Source organism: Salvia hispanica, chromosome 4 (genome assembly GCF_023119035.1).
Source record: "Salvia hispanica cultivar TCC Black 2014 chromosome 4, UniMelb_Shisp_WGS_1.0, whole genome shotgun sequence".
NCBI lineage: Eukaryota > Viridiplantae > Streptophyta > Magnoliopsida > Lamiales > Lamiaceae > Salvia > Salvia hispanica.
In genome coordinates, this window is record NC_062968.1 from 34,572,432 (window position 1) to 34,591,139 (window position 18,708).

Below are 18,708 nucleotides of genomic sequence, written 5' to 3' on the forward strand. Positions count from 1 at the left end.
TGGAGAGAGAGAAGGTAGATAAGTATTAAAGTAGAGAGATAAAGAAAGATGAATATTTTAATAGGAGTGATAAAAAATAGTTGAGTGTATTAATTAGAGAGAAAAAGTTATTAAAAAAGGAAATGTGTCATCTTAGTTGGGACAAACTAAAAAGAAAAAGGTGTCATCTTAAGCGGGACGGAGGGAGTAGTTTATTTACATTAATTCACGTACGAGCAAATATCCTCAGCCTGCCAATGCTCCTATTATTATTATACTATTGTCTATTAATATACACGTTTCCCACTGCCCTCGGATTATATATTCTACACCTTCCCTAATCTTGTTTATTAGGACTACTATAAGAGAGAGAGAGAGATATAGAGTTGGGCTGAGTTGTTGAAGTCCAAGTTATATAAACACAAAAACAGGAGGGGCCTTTCACCTTGTAGTTGCAGTCTCTCTTACTTATGACAGTCAAACTTACAGAGGGATAGAGAGAGATAGTAGCAATCCATAGCTAATCTTTTTTTCTTTTCTTTTTTTTTGAGAGAGAGAGGGAGGGGGGGTCAGTCTGCTGCTGTGTTACTGTGTTTTGTGTGTGTTTGTGTGGTGGGGTGGATATAAAAGATAGAAGCATGCAGCAGCACCTGATGCAGATGCAGCCCATGATGGCAGCCTACTATCCCAGCAACGTCACTACTGATCACATTCAACAGGTTTCTCCTCTCCTCTTTCTCTTTCACTATTGTCCTCTGCTTCAACACCTCTTGCATTTCTGCCAACTTTTCTGCTCACAAATCTTGAGTTGCAGATTGTTTTGTGTTTTTCATTTTATCCAATTTGTTGATGTTTGAAGGAGGACTTTCTGCTCTGCCCTTTTCACACTGCTATGGATGTTTCTTTGTCAAACACTTTACAAAGACCCCTTTTTCCTGTCTCTTATTTAATTTTTTGAGATTCTTGCACTTTTCCATTTGTTTAAATTTGCAATCTTTGTGGGGCTGGTTGGCTATTCCTCTCTGACTCTTGTTGTATAAACTAATAGCTTCACTTGAATATCTACCCCCATATCAGAATATATATGTGCTTTTGTTTTTTAATTTTACTCATTAGGGTTTCTCACTTTCTAATCTCTTTTTTTGTCTCACTTTATTATTTTACTTGTTGATCCTGAAAGACGAGTTCTTGAAGAGAGAGTGTGTATTTTAAAAAGATTCTCTTTTGCATTAGATCTTGCACAGGGCTCATTAATTGATTCTTTCTTCTGTCCTATTCATTCATTGCCTCATGCCCCCAGTATTTCAATAAATATTCAATTAAATGATTTTAATGTTGTGTGTAGTATCTTGATGAGAACAAATCGCTGATTCTGAAAATTGTGGAAAGCCAAAACTCTGGAAAGCTGAGTGAGTGTGCCGAGTAAGTGGAGTAAAAAATTTTGAAGGGAGGATTTTGTTGATGAACACGAGTAGTTGTTAGTGTTGTTAAGAATTAAGAGTAGTGTTTGATATTGTTAGGAATCAAGCGAGGCTACAAAGAAACTTGATGTATCTGGCAGCCATTGCTGATTCACAGCCTCAGCCACCAACAATGCATTCTCAGGTGGCATTAACTAACTTCACAACTTGTATAGTGACAAAAGCACTTACTAATATATGACCTGAGTTGTGTGCATTACAGTATGCTGGCGGTGGCGGCGGGGGGATGATGCAGGCAGGCTACCTGCAGCAGCACCAGCACCAGCAGTCGCTCATGCGTTCCTCCATGCTGTACGGGTCCCAGCCGTACCCGTCGCTGCAGCAGCAGGCCCTGCACAACCAGCTCGGGATGAGCTCTGGCGGGGGCCTGATGCTGCAGGGTGAGCCGCACAGCGCGGGGCCCAGCTCGGGACTCGGATTCCCGGACTTTGGGGGGAGGGGGTTGGGGATGGGGATGGGGATGGGAGGCAAGCAGGATATGGGGAGCAACGGCGAGGGGCGGGGCGACGGAGGCGAGACACTCTACTTAAAAAGCTCGGAAGATGGGAATTGAGGTGAGAAGTGTGGTTTGGTCGTTTAGTTGCGAGGAAGAGTTTGCTACTATGAACTCGTAGTCTAATTAGCGGAACAGACTCTTTGTTAACTACTCTCTATTTGCATTTGGTATGTAATGACCGCCATCTTTATTTAGTAGACTCCTTATCATAGTACTAATGTAAATTTCTAGTTTTATTCTTCTCTTTCTAATCCTGTTAGTTTTATGTGTGCTTCTGGTGACTTGGAACTTAATGTGCTGCGTAGCGGTGGGGTCCATCATTCATGTATGTGTGTATGTATTAGGAGATGAATTAGAATTTACACTAGGTGATCTGCCTAGTGGTAGAGTATTGTGTCTGACATTGAAGGTCTCCGTTTCAAATTCACTGATGTCACTTTTAAATTTTTGTTTATTTAGTAATAAGGAAATGTATAACCAAAATTAAATTGTGTTTTGTTGTGATTTCATTGGAATGTGTTTTGTATACTTTCGTTTTGATTGGCAGTAATAGTGTGCAAAATTATCCCAATGTTTAGGCTTATGTATACTTTCGTTTTGAGAATTTGATCTACTTAGGATTAATTTGGCTGGCAAGATTATATCTCATGATTGAATATGAATTATGTTTGATTCATAAAATTGAATCTATCTAAATTAATAGTTTTATGATAATTATAGTCATCCACTTTAATTAAAATAATCTCAAACTTAATTATGATCAGTGGCAGTTCCAAAGGACAGGAGGGGGCGACCGCCCCTCCCGGTGATCTGCTACCTTGGACCCTAGCGTGATTTTTCCATTGTCGCCCCCTTGATAGCTTCCGACGTCGCCTCTCCCCTCTCCATTAGCATCCGATAAATTTTATTTCACCCATTCTGTTTTAGAATCTTGTATCCGCCACTGATTATTTTAACGAGTCACTAATCTAACGATGTGTTATAAGTTGTACATATATTTATGCGTATACAGGCTAGTTTGATCATACATATAATAGGACCAATTTGAGTTGGGAATTTTACGCGCAATCTTAAATCTTCCATATTTTTTTTGTCTGTCCATTATTCTTAAGCTAGCAAAATGCGTACAGATTTTCTTCAAATGAGACTGGAAGTGAAATAGATAAAAACCAAGTAATTGGCAAATGATCTGACTTTTAGGAGTTAAGTATATGTCGAATTGTTAATATTTTACCCCATAAAATATGGAAGATGATTTTGGTTGCTAATGTTACAAAACAAAAATGATAGCAATCGAGTAGTTTTAGGTGCAAAAAAAATGAGAGGTGAGCTTCCGGTGGATGATTTGGAAATTGCATTTTGACAGTGGGTCAATAGAAGTAATCCTACAATATTGGAGTTTTATTTTAATTTCAGTTAATAGTACACCTGGTATGTAGTAGGAGTATCAATTTTATTTCATTTTGTACATCGATGAACCAGAGAAATAGGGAAGGTGCGTTTTGTATAAGCCACAAATTTCCATGGAAGAATTTGAGATCCGAAGTTGCAGGAGCAACGCCATGCAAAAACTATGGATACTGAGACAAACCCCTCCTCACTTGGCACAAATTTTCGCCCAACAATTCTCGCATTTCCGTACTGCCTTTTCACTTCCTCTTCAACCATAATTTCTCAAAACAAATCATGCACACGTTACTGTCGTCTCTGGACAGTGACATCAGATGACACCAGAACGGGAATTACAGATTTAAGATACACAAATGGTACGCCATAATTTTTTTGTGAATTTCTTAGAATCGGTTATAGATTGCTGTGCATCGTATTAATCTAGTTGTGTAATCGATCTGAGAACGACGCTACGTTAATAATCGCCTTTTTATGAATTGATTATTGTGTGATAATCAATTGCTTAGCATCGCTTACAATTCGTAGTTAACATCGATTTGGCCTGCCGAGAATTAAGTCAATGGATAATTTAGGCTTGATTTTATGATTTTTTTTGCAAAACATATTACTTTGGCCATATGAAACCCTGTGTTACCGTGTCTTAGTTGCAAGTAATCTTGCTCTTTTTGATGTTTATCTAATTTATGCTACTTATTATTATGATTTCCTATTGGATCGTATGTAAGTGACAAGAATGCTGTTTGAGAACGTCCAGTTTGAAGAAAGTATTACTGTGGTAAACTGTTAAACTTGGGAGAAATTTGTCTATTGAACTCCAAATCACACAGATTCTTTAACAGTTCCTTTAAAAGGAAAATTTCCTTGTCAATATGCATTAGGATTGCTATAAAATGTAGCATAAATACTTGATTCTCGAGAGGATAGCATGATTTGTAAGAATCTAGGCACCTGCTCAAAAATTCAGGGGATCTTAGTGATCTTATTTTTCAGAATACAGTATTTCGTATGGAAATGGGGATAACATATCCTTTCCTACCATGGATCCTTTCTTTTTAAGTTAAAGTCATGAAAGGGCTTGCATGTACAAGGTCCTTTCACAGGTGCTATAATGGGATGTAGTATACTATTATTGGTTGCTTTTAAAATTCAAAATCCCATGAACTATGAATTTCATCAGAAACCTTTTCACTTCATCTCATTACATCCAACTAAAGTTCTAAAAAACTAATATTGTTGAGGATGCTTATTTGAAGTTTTCTCTTGTTTTTCATTTAATATGGAGTATTATTTTCTTTCTCTGTGCCGAACTTGAACATTGAATAAATCCATCAATGGTTTGCAGTTAGATAATTTTTTAGTAAATGGTGAAGGATAAGTAGTCATATACTCATATGAGCATTCAAATGCCTAGCTTATGTAAGTTGAAAGTTGAAACGTTAGAATGTTCAGCAACTTATGCTTAAGTATTTCTTAAATTAGAGAACTTGCATGTGCTTTTGAAGTGATAATTAGATTAACGAGGTCAAATGTCTGGGTCACTGTTATCTAGTTCAAGCTGTCATATCTACCTAGATAACCAAAATTGCTGATGTCAAAATAAGGAAACTCATTTAGTGATGTTTCTCTGCTCTAGAGGTATATTCATGTTACTTTTATGGCTCGGTTGATCTTGTTATATAATTTTTATGTAATAATTTCCTTGAATATTCCAAGCTCTTATCACTGTTTCAATGTTGAACTCCTAACAGGGTACTTCAGTGAATATAATTGTTGGATCCTATGTCTGGGTTGAAGACCCTGCAGTGGCATGGATTGAGGGGCAGGTTACCAAAATCAAAGGCAATGAAGCTGTGATCCAGAGGAGTGATACGAAGGAGGTATGTTTTGGGTACCTAGTCTCTGTTTTATTTGCTTACGTTCCATTTGCAGTATAGGGGAAAACATTTACAGCCCCAAGTTAATGCAGGACTGCCAGGAAATACAAATTTCTTATTCCATTAGGACATTAATCTACATACACAGATCTTATGCAGTGTGTTTTATCACATTTTTATTCTGGACTTGTTATTCAACCTTGGTCACCTTAACTGTTTTTTTGTAACTGTTGGATTTTTCTTGTAAATTTTAGTATGCTACTGTAATCCCAGTAGCATCCCGAGGTGCATGCTATTCTTGATTAAGGCAAATGGAACATTTGGAGTGCCTTGTTAAATTTGTAATTATGAACTTAATGCATTTTCTGTATATTGATGGAACTATATTTTTGCTTGCGGTGCTTGTTACAGAAATGATTTAGGAAGTAGCAGTTGACATTGGCAATTGATAGTTGGACTTCACCTTGTTTTATCAATTCACATATGATTCCCAACTCAGCATCCCATGCACATGTACATTGTTACTGAACAACCATGAAGTACAAAATGATTGCAATAGAAATGCTTAGTCAGCTTATTTTTCGTATCCACAGGCACTTTGGTGATATAAACTTTAGTATATGGAGTAGTTCAGTTTCAATAACATACTCTTTGATAGGGACTTTATTTGTTTATTTTACAGGTCGTTGTCAAGTTATCAAAACTTTATCCTAAAGATACGGAAGCTCCTCCTGCAGGTGTTGATGACATGACGAAGCTGTCTTACCTGCATGAGCCTGGAGTACTGGTTAATCTGAGAACTAGATATGAACTCAATGAAATTTATGTATGCTTCCCAGTTAATTCAGATATGGATAAGTATTTCACTTTTTCCTAATATGGTCTAATCATTGGTAAGTGTATGTGCAGACGTACACTGGAAATATTTTGATTGCTATAAATCCTTTCCAAAAATTAAATCATTTGTATAATTCACACATGATGCAACAATACAAGGGAGCTCCTTTAGGAGAACTAAGCCCTCATGTCTTTGCAATTGCTGATGTTGCATACAGGTTAAATTTATCAAATTTCATTAACAGATGAAACAGGATTATGAAAGTGTGTCTAATAAACTACATAACACACTTTCTCTGGAAACAGGGCCATGATAAATGAAAAGAAATGCAACTCTATCCTGGTTAGTGGTGAAAGTGGAGCGGGTAAAACAGAGACAACAAAAATGCTTATGCGGTACCTAGCCTATTTAGGAGGCCGTGCAGCTACAGAAGGACGCACTGTTGAACAACAAGTCCTTGAAGTATGATACATGATAAATCTATTTGGTGGTAGTCATTTTAATGGTGTTGGACTGTTAGTTTTTAGTTACTTTTGGCTTGCTAGATTTTGTCACTGGTACTAACAAATGTAGCATAATTAACACTCAGCATACTATCTGTGATTGCAGTCGAACCCTGTTCTTGAAGCATTTGGCAATGCTAAAACTGTTAGAAATAACAATTCCAGGTGAAGCCTTTTTTACACTTCAGCAGTTATGGTTTCTTGTTCCCCTACTAATATAAGTACTGAATTTCTGGTGGATCAGAATTTTTTTGCAATAAGAACTGTGTTTCTAATGTTGGTCACTAACATTGCATAAATCAATAATGAAGTCAAGTTCCGTAATGTTATATGTTGATTAATAACTGTTACAGTCTTATTTTATACCCACTGCAGCCGTTTTGGTAAATTTGTGGAGATTCAGTTTGACAAGCATGGGAGAATATCAGGAGCAGCTATCAGAACCTACCTTCTTGAAAGATCTCGCGTATGCCAAGTTTCTGATCCTGAGCGTAACTATCACATCTTTTACCTCTTATGTGCAGCACCAAAAGAGGTATCCGGTTCTTTTATTACTAATTCTTTTGGTAATGCTTTCCTTGATCATAATTGAAAACAATTTCTTATACCTGTTGCAAATGCATTGCCCTTCAGGAAATTGACAAGTACAAATTAGATCATCCTAAATCATTTCACTATCTTAACCAATCAAAATGCTATGAGCTGGTTGGTGTAAGTGATGCCAATGAGTACCTTGAGACTAGACGGGCAATGGATATAGTTGGGTTAAGTAAATCAGAGCAGGTATACGCTCTGTCGTTTATCTCCCTAACCTCCACCGGAATCTCTACTGAGACTTATAGTATCCACGTCTCTCCCTCCCTCCCTTTCTCATGGTGTAGGAAGCAATATTCAGGGTAGTTGCTGCTATTCTTCACCTTGGTAATATTGAATTTGGAAAGGGAAAAGAAGTCGACTCATCGACCCCGAAAGATGACAAAGCCAAGTTCCATCTGAAAACAACTGCCGAACTTCTAAAGTATGTAAGCTTCTAATTTTCATGTTAGTCTTCCCATATTGTGTTTTAGATGGTAAAATTTGTTAAAATTCTCTGGATTAGGTGTGATCCTGTGGCATTGCAAGATGCACTTTGTAAACGTGTGATGATCACTCCTGAAGAAGTTATCAAGAGAAGCCTTGACCCTCTTAGTGCTACATTTAGCAGGGATGGATTGGCTAAGACAATATATTCCAGACTGTTTGATTGGTATTCAACTTTTTTTCTTGTAATATTATGTCCAATAGATTATAGAGATCTAAAATGAAGTTAATAAAATGCTAATATTTTTCTTTTTTGTGGCGATTCATGTGTAGGCTGGTGGATAAGATCAATAACTCAATTGGGCAAGATAAAGATTCAAAATGTCTGATTGGGGTCCTAGATATTTATGGTTTCGAGAGCTTTAAACACAACAGGCAGGAAATTAATCTGATTTGCCACTGGTTCCCCATCCCCCATGATAACTTCCATCATATAATGACAGGATTGTATTTCCTGAGTCGGAAATGCTCTTCCATTGCTTTCTTATAACAAAAGCATATTATACTGTGCAGTTTTGAACAGTTCTGCATCAACTTTACGAACGAGAAGCTGCAGCAACATTTTAATCAGGTAATATTGATTTTGTGCTGGTTGTATAGCTATCTCCCACCATATGCTTGCTAAGTCTGCTATTTACTTGCAGCACGTCTTTAAAATGGAACAAGAAGAATACACTAAGGAGGAAATTAATTGGAGCTACATTGAGTTTGTCGACAACCAAGATGTTTTAGATCTAATTGAGAAGGTACTTCCCTGTGAGATAGGTGTGCACAACGTCGAAATATTAAGCTACTAAAGAGAATCTTGTTAAGATTTCCATGATAAGATATAATGTCATGAACAACTTGTTTTCTGACGAACTTCACCTCCTCTTCAGTTCATCACTTTGCACACAGACCTTTTTTTTCTACAATGTTATTTTCTCTCATTACCCATTCATCTTGATCTTATCTTCTTTAAGAGTCATAATTATAAGCATAAGGCCTATGGTCTTTCATCTTAGGCAATATGCAATTTATCTTTGTTTTCTTTTATTTGTATTAGGCCAGAACTAAGACTAATTGTTTTGCAGAAACCTGGTGGCATTATTGCTCTGCTTGATGAAGCTTGGTAATACTTTTCAATCATCCTGCAGTTTTTCTCCCCTTTATTATTTGAGAAGATATTCCTCTCACATTTTTCTAATCTAATGTCTTTATTTTTGCAGTATGTTCCCAAAATCAACTCATGAGACATTCTGTAATAAGCTCTATCAGACTTTCAAAGTTCATAAGCGCTTCATCAAGCCAAAATTATCCCGTACAGATTTTACTATTGGACATTATGCTGGAGAGGTACGTTATGTTGCTCCCAGTCTTTTACCTTCTCTTTGTGCTTTAAAAACCAAGGCTTTCAATTCCCACATCTAATAATTTTCAGGTTCAATACCAGTCTGACCATTTCTTAGACAAAAATAAAGACTATGTTGTACCAGAGTATCAGGATCTTTTAGGTTCTTCCAAATGTTCTTTTGTAGCAGGGCTTTTCCCTCCAATAGCTGAAGAGAGCTCGAAATCTTCGAAGTTTTCTTCCATTGGTTCGCGCTTTAAGGTCAAGGCGCTTATGATTTCATTCCAGATGGAATTTTACTTTATGTGTGCACCAACTCATAAAAGAGAACAATTTAGTTTATGATATATTGAATTGACGAATCTTTATGCTCTGGAAAAATGTGACACACTGAAACTAAATTTTTTGTTCATTTTCTTGTCATGCAGTTGCAACTACAACAATTGATGGAGACTCTAAATGCTACTGAACCTCACTACATTAGATGTGTAAAGCCAAACAATCTTCTTAAACCAGCTATATTTGAAAATCAGAACATCTTACAGCAGCTACGTTGTGGTGTAAGTTATTAGATTATTTATGCTATTATAAAAATCTATGTTCTTCTCATCCCTCTGGCAGCATTAGATCTGTTGGTGCAATTGAAACTAAAAAATATATTACAACTATCCCACATCAGTGTACAAAGAGAACTGAAATCACTATATAAGTTTCATAGGCCACTCCTCCTATCACCACTTGGTTTTAGGATGGAACCCATGAATTTCTATCAAGATCAATCTGGTTTTAGGGGTGTTTTTGTTTGTTTGTCTGATCACAAGCCATTGATTCAGGGTGTGTTAGAGGCAATCAGGATCAGCTGTGCTGGATATCCTACACGGCGTCCTTTTTTTGAATTCTTGAACAGATTTGGGCTTCTTGCAACTGAAGCTTTGCAAGGCAGGTAGTGTACTTAATAGTTTAATGAATTTGAGGTTCACATCTGTACTCAATTTCATATTAACATGGCCCATTTACTGTGTGTTATTGCTAATATGAGAAAGCTATACCCTTGTTCCTTATTCTGGTGGTGAATTTTTATTATTTATAATACCATATCATCTTGGAAGAATCATATTGATAAAATCAAAGTTCTTTCTCATGCACAGTTATAACGAAAAATCGGCATGCCAGAAGATTTTGGAAAAGAAAGGGATCAAAGGTTTTCAGGTATAAAGATAATGTTTTATATGAAATATTCCTTGTCGCATGTACTGTTTTTGAGTATAATCACCCCCCCCCCCCCCACACACACACAGTTTGCTATGTTAGAAAACCAATTGAAGTAAACCACTAAGCATTTTCCTCACCCACAAGATATTAGAAACATTTTTAAATGTGTGTGCATTGATGGTTCTGTGGTATTGGTCTAAACTCTATTGCGCTGCAGAGTACAAAAAGTATCCTTAAAAATACTAACATCTCTTTTGAGCTCCTCTCCACTTCACTACCTCTGCACTACACTCCCTTCTATCTCCTCTCTGTAGTCAACCTTCCTCCAATATGCTTACCTCTTATTTCTCTGCTTTGATAACTCTGTCTACTCATTCCACTGTATCTTTGTCATCAGTTCATCACCAAATCATATGTCACTACCAGCCATCAGCGTGCCTGCATTTCACCTCCATCTTTTCCAAGCTATTGGAGTCTAGAATGAAAATTAATAGTTACAGAATAAATTGATTGATTAAGAAACAAAGAGAGCCACATTTTTATTAAGATTTGCTACTTGTGTTTATGCACCTAAAACATGGTCAATAAATTTGAACAATTAATTTAGAAGCGCAGTATTGGTTGTTAGTCTACCATTATTGTATGGATGTACATCTATAAAACATATACAGTGTATGAACATTAGGAAACCATTTTTACCTTCACGAACCTACTGCTGTTTTGTCTAGGCTAACCGGCATCCCTAGGTATACTGCACTCCCAATGTTAGCTCTATTTTTAGGAACTTCCATGCACCACTTCGTGAACGTACTGCTGTTTTGTCTAGGCTAACCGGCATCCCTTGGTATAGTGCACACCCAATGTTAGTTCTTTTAGGAACTTCCATGCACCATGTGCTTTATAAATGATACTGGGGAAATTAACTTATATTTCTTAATCACCACACAGTTGGGCAAAACAAAAATCTTCCTAAGAGCAGGTCAAATGGCTGAACTGGATGCTCGTCGAACAGAAGTTCTTAGTTCTGCAGCAAAAATTATACAACAGCGGAGACGAGCACATATTGCTCGTAAACGGTTTATTGCTATGAGAGAAGCTTCCATACAGCTGCAGTCATTTTGCAGAGGTGACACACTATAACTTTTGAGCTTTTGAAATGATGCAATGTGAAAAATCTGTTAAATTTATTTTGTATTATTTAGATGTACATTTGGCATTTGCAACTCTGTCGACCCTCTCTTTCTGATCACTTACTAGTTTGTCTGCTTTATAATTTTTATGCTGTTATACTCTTTTAGGCAGATTAGCGTGCAAACATTTCGTGAGTATAAAAGCAGAAGCAGCTGCTTTAAAAGTTCAACGGAACACACGCAAGTTCATTGCTAGAAAAGCTTATAACACACTCCAGAGATCTGTTCTTGTTATACAAACAGGTTTACGTAGCATGGACGCCCGTAATAAATTTAGATTTATGAGACGAACTAAAGCCGCGACTATTATTCAGGTAACAACTTATTTTGACATCGCAACAATTTTGGTGTATCATATGATGCCTTCAGCTTACGGCTAAAGTTTCTTAGACTCGGTGCCGGAGTCATAGAGCTTCATCTTACTATAAGGATCTGAAAAGGGGAGCCATAGTTACACAATGTCGATGGAGGGGGAGAGTAGCCAAACGAGAACTACGGATGCTTAAACAGGTAAATTTCAATAGCATACTAGTTGTGAAATAGTAACATTTTCTTACTGGTATACCTGAGGCATGATATATTGTTGAAACTGCCTTCATAATCAATCGAAAACTGATTTTTGAAGTTTATATATCATCATCATTATGAGAAATATGTTTTTAACTTTGGGTTTCATCTTTATTGGAAGAACACTTCGGATACAGTTTGGAACTTCGTCCATCAGTATGAGAAATATGTTTTTAATACATTATTGTTGTCAGATAAGACTGGTAGGCAGACATGATTTTGATATTATGTTATATTATTGTTTTCCAGCTTATATAACAATTCTTGTAATTGTCTGCAGGCTGCAAGGGATACAGGTGCACTCAAAGAGGCTAAAGATAAATTAGAAAAACAGTTAGAGGAACTCACGTGGCGGTTGCAGCTCGAAAAACGATTGAGGGTATGCTATTTAATTGTGAAAGTGATTGCCTTCTGGATGTGTGTGTGTGTGTATAGCATCTATCGCGTGACAACTGAAAGAAGCAAAATGATATTCAGCTTGAAAAATGATTGAGGGTGTATGCTATATGTTTGCGATCATGTCATTACATTCATCATGCAGGCTGACTTGGAAGAAGCCAAAAATCAAGAGATGGCGAAGTTGCGGAGTTCTATGGAAGAAATGCAGAAGAAAGTTGATGAAATGAGTGCTCTAGTTGTTAAGGAACGGGAGGCTGCCAAAAAGGCAATTGAAGAAGCACCTCCTGTTATCAAGGAAACCCCAGTTTATGTTGAAGATACTGCAAAAATTGAATCTTTGAATGGAGAAGTTGAAAATTTAAAGGTTAGAGACGGATATATATATATATATATGTCATATTTACATGCAGATTCATTGATTTCACATCCTTTAACCTTTTGTTTTGGGATTTAACTTCCATAGCATGCAGCATTTGACTTTTCCAGAATAACAATTTATTCTTCCTACCTGCTCAAGTCTCCATCTGAGTCCGCTCATAACACATGTAACGTCACTTTATTAGAAGCTCCATTTACATGCATTGGAGTCATTTCAAAACGTCTCTATCAGGATTAGGCTTCACCAGTATGTGTGGAAATAACTGGAAATAAGGAAATATATTACTGAACTACATATGTACAAATAGACTTGTAGTCAAGACTAGTCTTTGTTATATGAGTATCTGCTTGAAGTAGTTACCTGTGAATGATATATTACACTGGGCTTCTACCACTTTGAATGGATCATGGATTTAATCTAATTCAACGGGTGTTTATTCAGAATGCATCCTATGCCAACCTGAGTTAGGATATGCTAGAAAACCAACTAAAGATTAAATTGCCTTTTTCCCACAGGCTTAAAATTCATTTCGGTTAAACTATTTCCTTTGCAGGCTTCTTTGCAAAATGAACAGGAAACTTCTGAAGAATTGCGAAAGAACTATGCTTTGGCACAGGAATCTATTGAGGAGAGGCGTGCAAAATTAGAGGAGGCAGAAAAGAAAAATCAACAATTACAGGAATCATTGAAAGGGTAAGCAAAATTCAGCAATCGTGCTTACATTAGAAGAGCTATATTTCATCTTTATTTGCTATTATAATCATTACTCCATAGTGTTGAAAGCTAGAAATAGTCTATTAAACTGTCTATATGGAAAAACAGTGAAGTATCTTGGAATAGTATTAGTCAGGATACTGAGGGGAGTGGAATGAGGCAGTCATTATTGGATCATAGACATTTGAAGATCAGCTTTATTTGGAAAAAAAAAACCATGAGCTGGACTTTTTATATGTTCGCTTCCCACTAAAAACAAGGTAATTTGCCAGATTGATATTGTGGAATAATCTACACATTTTCCACTAAACCTGTCTGTCATATCAGTTAAAACACTTGTTAACAACTCATACTTATGTCATCATCAAATATGCCATTCATATGAACAAACAATCGTCTAGTATAGTTGTTAAGTTCAGATCCACCTAATGAGATGACATGCTTACTTGATCAACAAGTAGTAATTAAGAATTGGCCATGACTTTCAGAATTTCCTACACCCATTAAGAGGTTAGGCATGGCCCACAGTATTCTTCGAGGGTAGTGCAATCTAAATTGCTTTTGCTAGGAAGCAATAGGAGGGTGATGGCTACCGGTTGTAACCACCATTTATAGTATCATACTGCAAATATGACAAATGTTAAAAGCTGAATTAACTTTTCTCTCTCAGGGTGGAAGAGAAGCTGAATAATGTGGAGTCAGAGAATAAAGTTCTTCGTCAACAGGCGGTATCAATGGCACCAAATAAATTTCTCTCCGGACGCTCTAGATCAATCATGCAGGTAGTTGCACGACTCCCTTGTGGTTTGTTGGAGACCTTTTGATGATGCAGTCATATTAAAGCTAATGGCATTTGCAAATCACAGAGGACTGATAGTAGCCATGGATTTGGGGATGTTAAGCTACATGTGGTAATCAATGTTCCTTCATTTAATGCTTTTCCTTGACAATGCTACTTCTCTACTTTTAAGTTTCATGCACTCTAAATTCTATTAGGAGGTGCACAGCCCCCGTAGCCCAACATTGTCAACTCCCCGTAGCCCGACATTGTCAACTCCCCGTAGCCCGACATTTTCAGAAGCTGATGACAAACCTCAGAAATCACTTAATGAGAAGCAGCAGGAAAATCAGGAGCTGCTCATTCGCTGTATATCTCAGCACTTGGGCTTTTCTGGAAACAGGCCGATAGCAGCTTGTATCATCTACAAGTGTCTTCTACAATGGAGATCATTTGAAGTTGAGCGGACAAGTGTGTTTGACCGTATCATCCAGACCATAGGTCATGGTATTGAGGTTTGACTATACCGTCTTGCGTATACTAACCATAGGACTGATATTGTTTGGTTCGTCCATTTCCCACTTAATTTCTGCATACCATCCATCATCCAAGTGTTTTGAACGATTAGGGAATTACTAGTGGAATCTGGATATCTCTATCTGTACTTATTTCATTTTGATAGTTTTCTCTTGTTTTTCTTAATTGAGAAAATTATGTGGAGTTACTCAAAAAAAAGGAATGAATTGAGATGTGAGACATGTTTGGGAGTTCTGGGTTATTCAAATTTTCATCTAAAGAGAACTAATAAAGTCGTTCATGCAGAAGAATTATGTAATTGAATTGTGTTGATATGATTGAGATCCTGAGGACTTGTGGTTTCATTCTTGAAAGTGATATTTGCTTGGGAAACTTCTGAAGATATCTATGCTATTCATTATTGGTTATTGTTACTTCGATTATAACCCTTCACTCTATCACAATTCTCACAATACTGCTTTCTTCAATTTCAGAGAATCCAAGACAACAATGATATGCTTTCTTATTGGTTATCAAATGCTTCGACCCTACTATTTCTCCTCCAACGTACACTGAAAGCAAGTGGTGCAGCTGGAATGGCTCCTGTACGCCGTCGGTCTTCCTCAGCCACTTTGTTTGGCAGGATGTCAATGTCACAAGTAAAAGATGCTTTTCTCTTTCTTTTTTTATTGAAAGAGTGAACAACTTTGTGGCTTTTCCCTCTGAATAATTTTTTATTGTTTCCTTATGTTCCATTTCTTACTGCTCTTCTTTCAGAGCTTCCGAGGAACTCCAGCAGGAGTAAATCTTCCTGGCCTGCCTGGTGGAGTAGAGTCCTTACGCCAGGTAGAAGCCAAATACCCTGCTTTGCTGTTCAAGCAGCAACTTACAGCATTTGTTGAAAAAATCTATGGAATGATAAGAGATAATCTAAAGAAGGAGATATCTCCGTTGCTTGGTTTGTGTATTCAGGTATTGAAATTGATCATGTACCTACTCCGAAGATGTGGCTTTCTATAGAAGAAGCCAATGCAGTATATATCTAACCAAATTTTGAACTTTGTACATATCCATTAATAGGCACCAAGAACTTCTAGAGCAAGCTTAGTTAAGGGGTCGTCACGTTCAGTCACAAACACAGCAGCCCAGCAAGCTTTGATTGCTCACTGGCAGGGAATAGTGAACAACCTGGGGAACTTTTTAAGCACTTTAAAAGCGAATCATGTCAGTAAAAAAATTTCTTCTATAAATAATCTTCCCTGTTGAATCTGGATGATTCTTGGATTTTATTTTTAAGGTCAAACTGAGATGATTTTGCAGGTGCCAATCTTCAAAATTTTGTTTGATGGAATATTATTTTCATCTAATAGTTTCCTGTTTGTTGTTATTATGTTTATTTCTTCTAAAAGTTACCAGTACTATTTATTCTCACTTGTCAAAATTTCCGCACCTATCAGGTACCACCTATGTTAGTCCGCAAGGTGTTCACACAGATATTTTCTTTTATCAATGTTCAACTATTCAACAGGTTTAATACATGTTTGTTTTTCTTTCTCAAGCTCTTGAGTGTGCACATGAAATTTAATCCTCCATTAAACTGTTCATGAATGCAGTCTTCTATTGAGACGAGAATGCTGCTCATTTAGTAATGGGGAATATGTTAAAGCAGGACTGGCTGAATTAGATCAGTGGTGTGGCACGGCAACTGAAAAGGTTCTTCCAAGTATCTTCTAGTTTTTTTTAGTCTAGTGAATCCTAAGAGATTAATATCTTTATAAATATCGCAGTATGCAGGTTTAGCTTGGGATGAGCTTAAGCATATTAGACAGGCTATTGGATTTCTGGTAATGGATTAGTGTTGTTCCAGATCTGATAAACAATAATAGCTATCCCGCTGACACCGTATAAAATTAATTATAAACTCCAGGTTGTACACCAAAAACCGAAGAAATCATTGGATGAGATAAGTCATGAACTTTGCCCGGTGAGTAGAATGTTGAATTCAAAAACTTAAAAGAGGGTTTCATTTACCATAACTTTCTAACATATTCTTTCTATTGATGAACAGGTGCTGAGCATTCAGCAATTGTATCGGATCAGTACAATGTACTGGGATGATAAGTATGGCACACACAGCGTGTCTTCAGAAGTAAGTTTCTTTTGATGCCAAATCATCTTGCAGAGAGAGGGACTATGTAAAGGTGAATCTTGGTAGCATTAATCAGTACTTCAATCAGGTTATATCCAATATGAGAGTGTTGATGACCGAAGATTCAAATAATGCAGTAAGCAGTTCCTTTTTGTTGGATGATGATTCCAGGTTAGCACCAACTATCTGGTATTCTCCCTATACTTCCGGTTGGAGTGAAAAAAGGTTAACGCTGAATTAATATATTAAGATCGGAAACATATTTAACTGAACTGAGATGTACAGAAACATGACCCAAACAGTAGTTAATCACTCTGGAGTAATTACTCAGAGCTTAGCTTCACTATCATCACTCCCGTGTCCCTATAGTGCCATCTGATCGCATTCAGTCAGATGGCTAAATCTCAATAGAAAACTGCAAAGATATCCTAAGATTCTTGAGTTTAAGGAATTTGTGTGCCGATAGAGGAGCTTTTGTAATACACTTTCAAAGTAGCTTGAATAAGCATAGAGATTGTAGCTTGAAGAAATTGGAACATAAGAAGATTCTTCTTCTCGTTTCTATGAATTGAATATTTAGTTACATACCAGACTGTTGGTTGTATTTATGCTCTTACGTGGGATATGCAAAATTTCTGTGAAGCAAGAATAAATACCTCAAGACTCTCTCACTAAGCTGCCCAAACAACATCAGCTAGTGGCATTAAATATAGGCAGAAGAGCTTAGATACAAGAGATGTTTGGTGGTGAAACTCTATCTGATACATTTTTGTTCATTTCTATTTTCAGTACTAGTATTTTCTCTAGTAAATTTTGTACACTCATGCTTGCCTGCCACGTGCCGTCTTCAATGGCAGCTTCTAATGAAAATTGATGGTCCATTGCAGCATACCTTTCTCAGTAGACGAGATATCGAAGTCAATGGAACAGATAGACATTGCTGACATTGACCCTCCTCCACTAATGGGTGAAAACTCGGGCTTCAGCTTTTTGCTACCGCGCATTCGTGAGTAGGATGATAAACAACATAAATTCTTGGTCTTCTCACCTCAGTTTAAAGATGTCTGAATTCCAATTATAGTTGTAAATTAGAGCAAAACTTGTTTTAGGATCCCTTTTTCGAGGAAGTCTGTTTTACGGTATTCCATTCCAAACTGGCTTAAATTAAAAGGTTTGCAAGTAGGAAGTTTTACAATGGCAACTACTATACATCCCTCATAGTAGAGTTAGTTGAGGGATAAGCTGGAACTGTTATGGTTTTGATATCTGATTTTTTTTAATATATTCCCAGAAGTTCAGAACTTTTACTATTAATTGAGCTTAATCTGTCATGGCTGTTTTGGTCGCTGTTTTGTAAGAGAGGAGCTGATAACCATAGGTGATAAGTTTGCCAAATATATGCTGCCAATTTTATTCTTTTGTTAGAACTACGAGTGCGTGTCGTTTTTGTTTTTATTTTTTTGTAATTCTGTTTGAACTCTTGGTTATAGTATAGTACGTTTTCATTATCTAATTAGGATAGATTAAATATTAGTAGTAAAAATTAATCACAAATTAAAATAGTTCACTAGAGTCTAGTAATGTGCAATATATGTGTCTACATCCTTTACCAAAATTAAAACGGTATTTATGCAATTTTCATTGATTAGAATGTCCTTTCGAATCGTGTAATTCAACAAATTATAGGCTGCAAAAATTAGATTTTTTAAAACATTTAATACATTACCATGTCATGTCTAATAATTTTAATTTATTGGTTTGGTGATTGTGAAAGTCGGTCGCTTTTTGCAAGTTCAGATATTTGGTAAATAAA

At 36.6% G+C, this 18,708-nt stretch overlaps 2 protein-coding genes across 3 annotated transcripts; both read left to right on the forward strand.

Annotated features, from left to right (window-relative positions):
* Positions 1-348: 348 nt before the first annotated feature.
* On the forward strand, positions 349-2,195 carry LOC125219977 (GRF1-interacting factor 1-like). The gene is made up of 4 exons (XM_048122075.1): positions 349-698; positions 1,325-1,401; positions 1,500-1,584; positions 1,663-2,195. The coding sequence occupies exons 1-4, from the start codon at positions 618-620 to the stop codon at positions 2,011-2,013; spliced, it is 594 nt and encodes a 197-aa protein (XP_047978032.1). The 5' UTR covers positions 349-617; the 3' UTR covers positions 2,014-2,195.
* A 3,945-nt stretch (positions 2,196-6,140) lies between these two features.
* Positions 6,141-18,319, forward strand: LOC125222254 (myosin-9-like). 2 transcript variants are annotated; one of them, XR_007176507.1, is made up of 35 exons: positions 6,141-6,295; positions 6,384-6,540; positions 6,688-6,746; positions 6,957-7,116; positions 7,215-7,364; positions 7,463-7,599; positions 7,681-7,827; positions 7,935-8,036; positions 8,175-8,232; positions 8,306-8,407; positions 8,735-8,772; positions 8,870-8,996; positions 9,082-9,252; positions 9,420-9,551; positions 9,825-9,934; positions 10,140-10,200; positions 11,152-11,329; positions 11,502-11,707; positions 11,784-11,903; positions 12,241-12,339; positions 12,502-12,723; positions 13,292-13,431; positions 14,123-14,234; positions 14,319-14,363; positions 14,449-14,745; positions 15,241-15,405; positions 15,524-15,718; positions 15,827-15,970; positions 16,204-16,274; positions 16,360-16,459; positions 16,534-16,590; positions 16,674-16,730; positions 16,815-16,947; positions 17,033-17,066; positions 17,783-17,909. XR_007176507.1 is itself a non-coding variant. In XM_048124770.1 (35 exons), the coding sequence occupies exons 1-35, from the start codon at positions 6,219-6,221 to the stop codon at positions 17,907-17,909; spliced, it is 4,287 nt and encodes a 1,428-aa protein (XP_047980727.1). In that variant the 5' UTR covers positions 6,142-6,218; the 3' UTR covers positions 17,910-18,319. The 2 variants fall into 2 exon arrangements, 1 of the variants encoding a protein (XP_047980727.1); XM_048124770.1 differs by having other exon boundaries at positions 6,142-6,295; positions 16,815-16,895; positions 16,984-17,066; positions 17,783-18,319.
* The last annotated feature ends 389 nt before the right edge of the window (positions 18,320-18,708 follow it).

Bases quoted from the DNA above. Each gene is read 5' to 3' on its own strand.
- LOC125219977 (XM_048122075.1), top strand. From the start codon at position 618: ATGCAGCAGCACCTGATGCAGATGCAGCCCATGATGGCAGCCTACTAT. The intron at 699-1,324 runs GTTTCTCCTCTC...TGTTGTGTGTAG, and splicing joins CTACTGATCACATTCAACAG to TATCTTGATGAGAACAAATC. The intron at 1,402-1,499 runs GTAAGTGGAGTA...TGATATTGTTAG, and splicing joins AAGCTGAGTGAGTGTGCCGA to GAATCAAGCGAGGCTACAAA.
- LOC125222254 (XM_048124770.1), top strand. From the start codon at position 6,219: ATGATGCAACAATACAAGGGAGCTCCTTTAGGAGAACTAAGCCCTCAT. The intron at 9,935-10,139 runs GTAGTGTACTTA...TCTCATGCACAG, and splicing joins ACTGAAGCTTTGCAAGGCAG to TTATAACGAAAAATCGGCAT. The intron at 11,330-11,501 runs GTGACACACTAT...ATACTCTTTTAG, and splicing joins GCTGCAGTCATTTTGCAGAG to GCAGATTAGCGTGCAAACAT.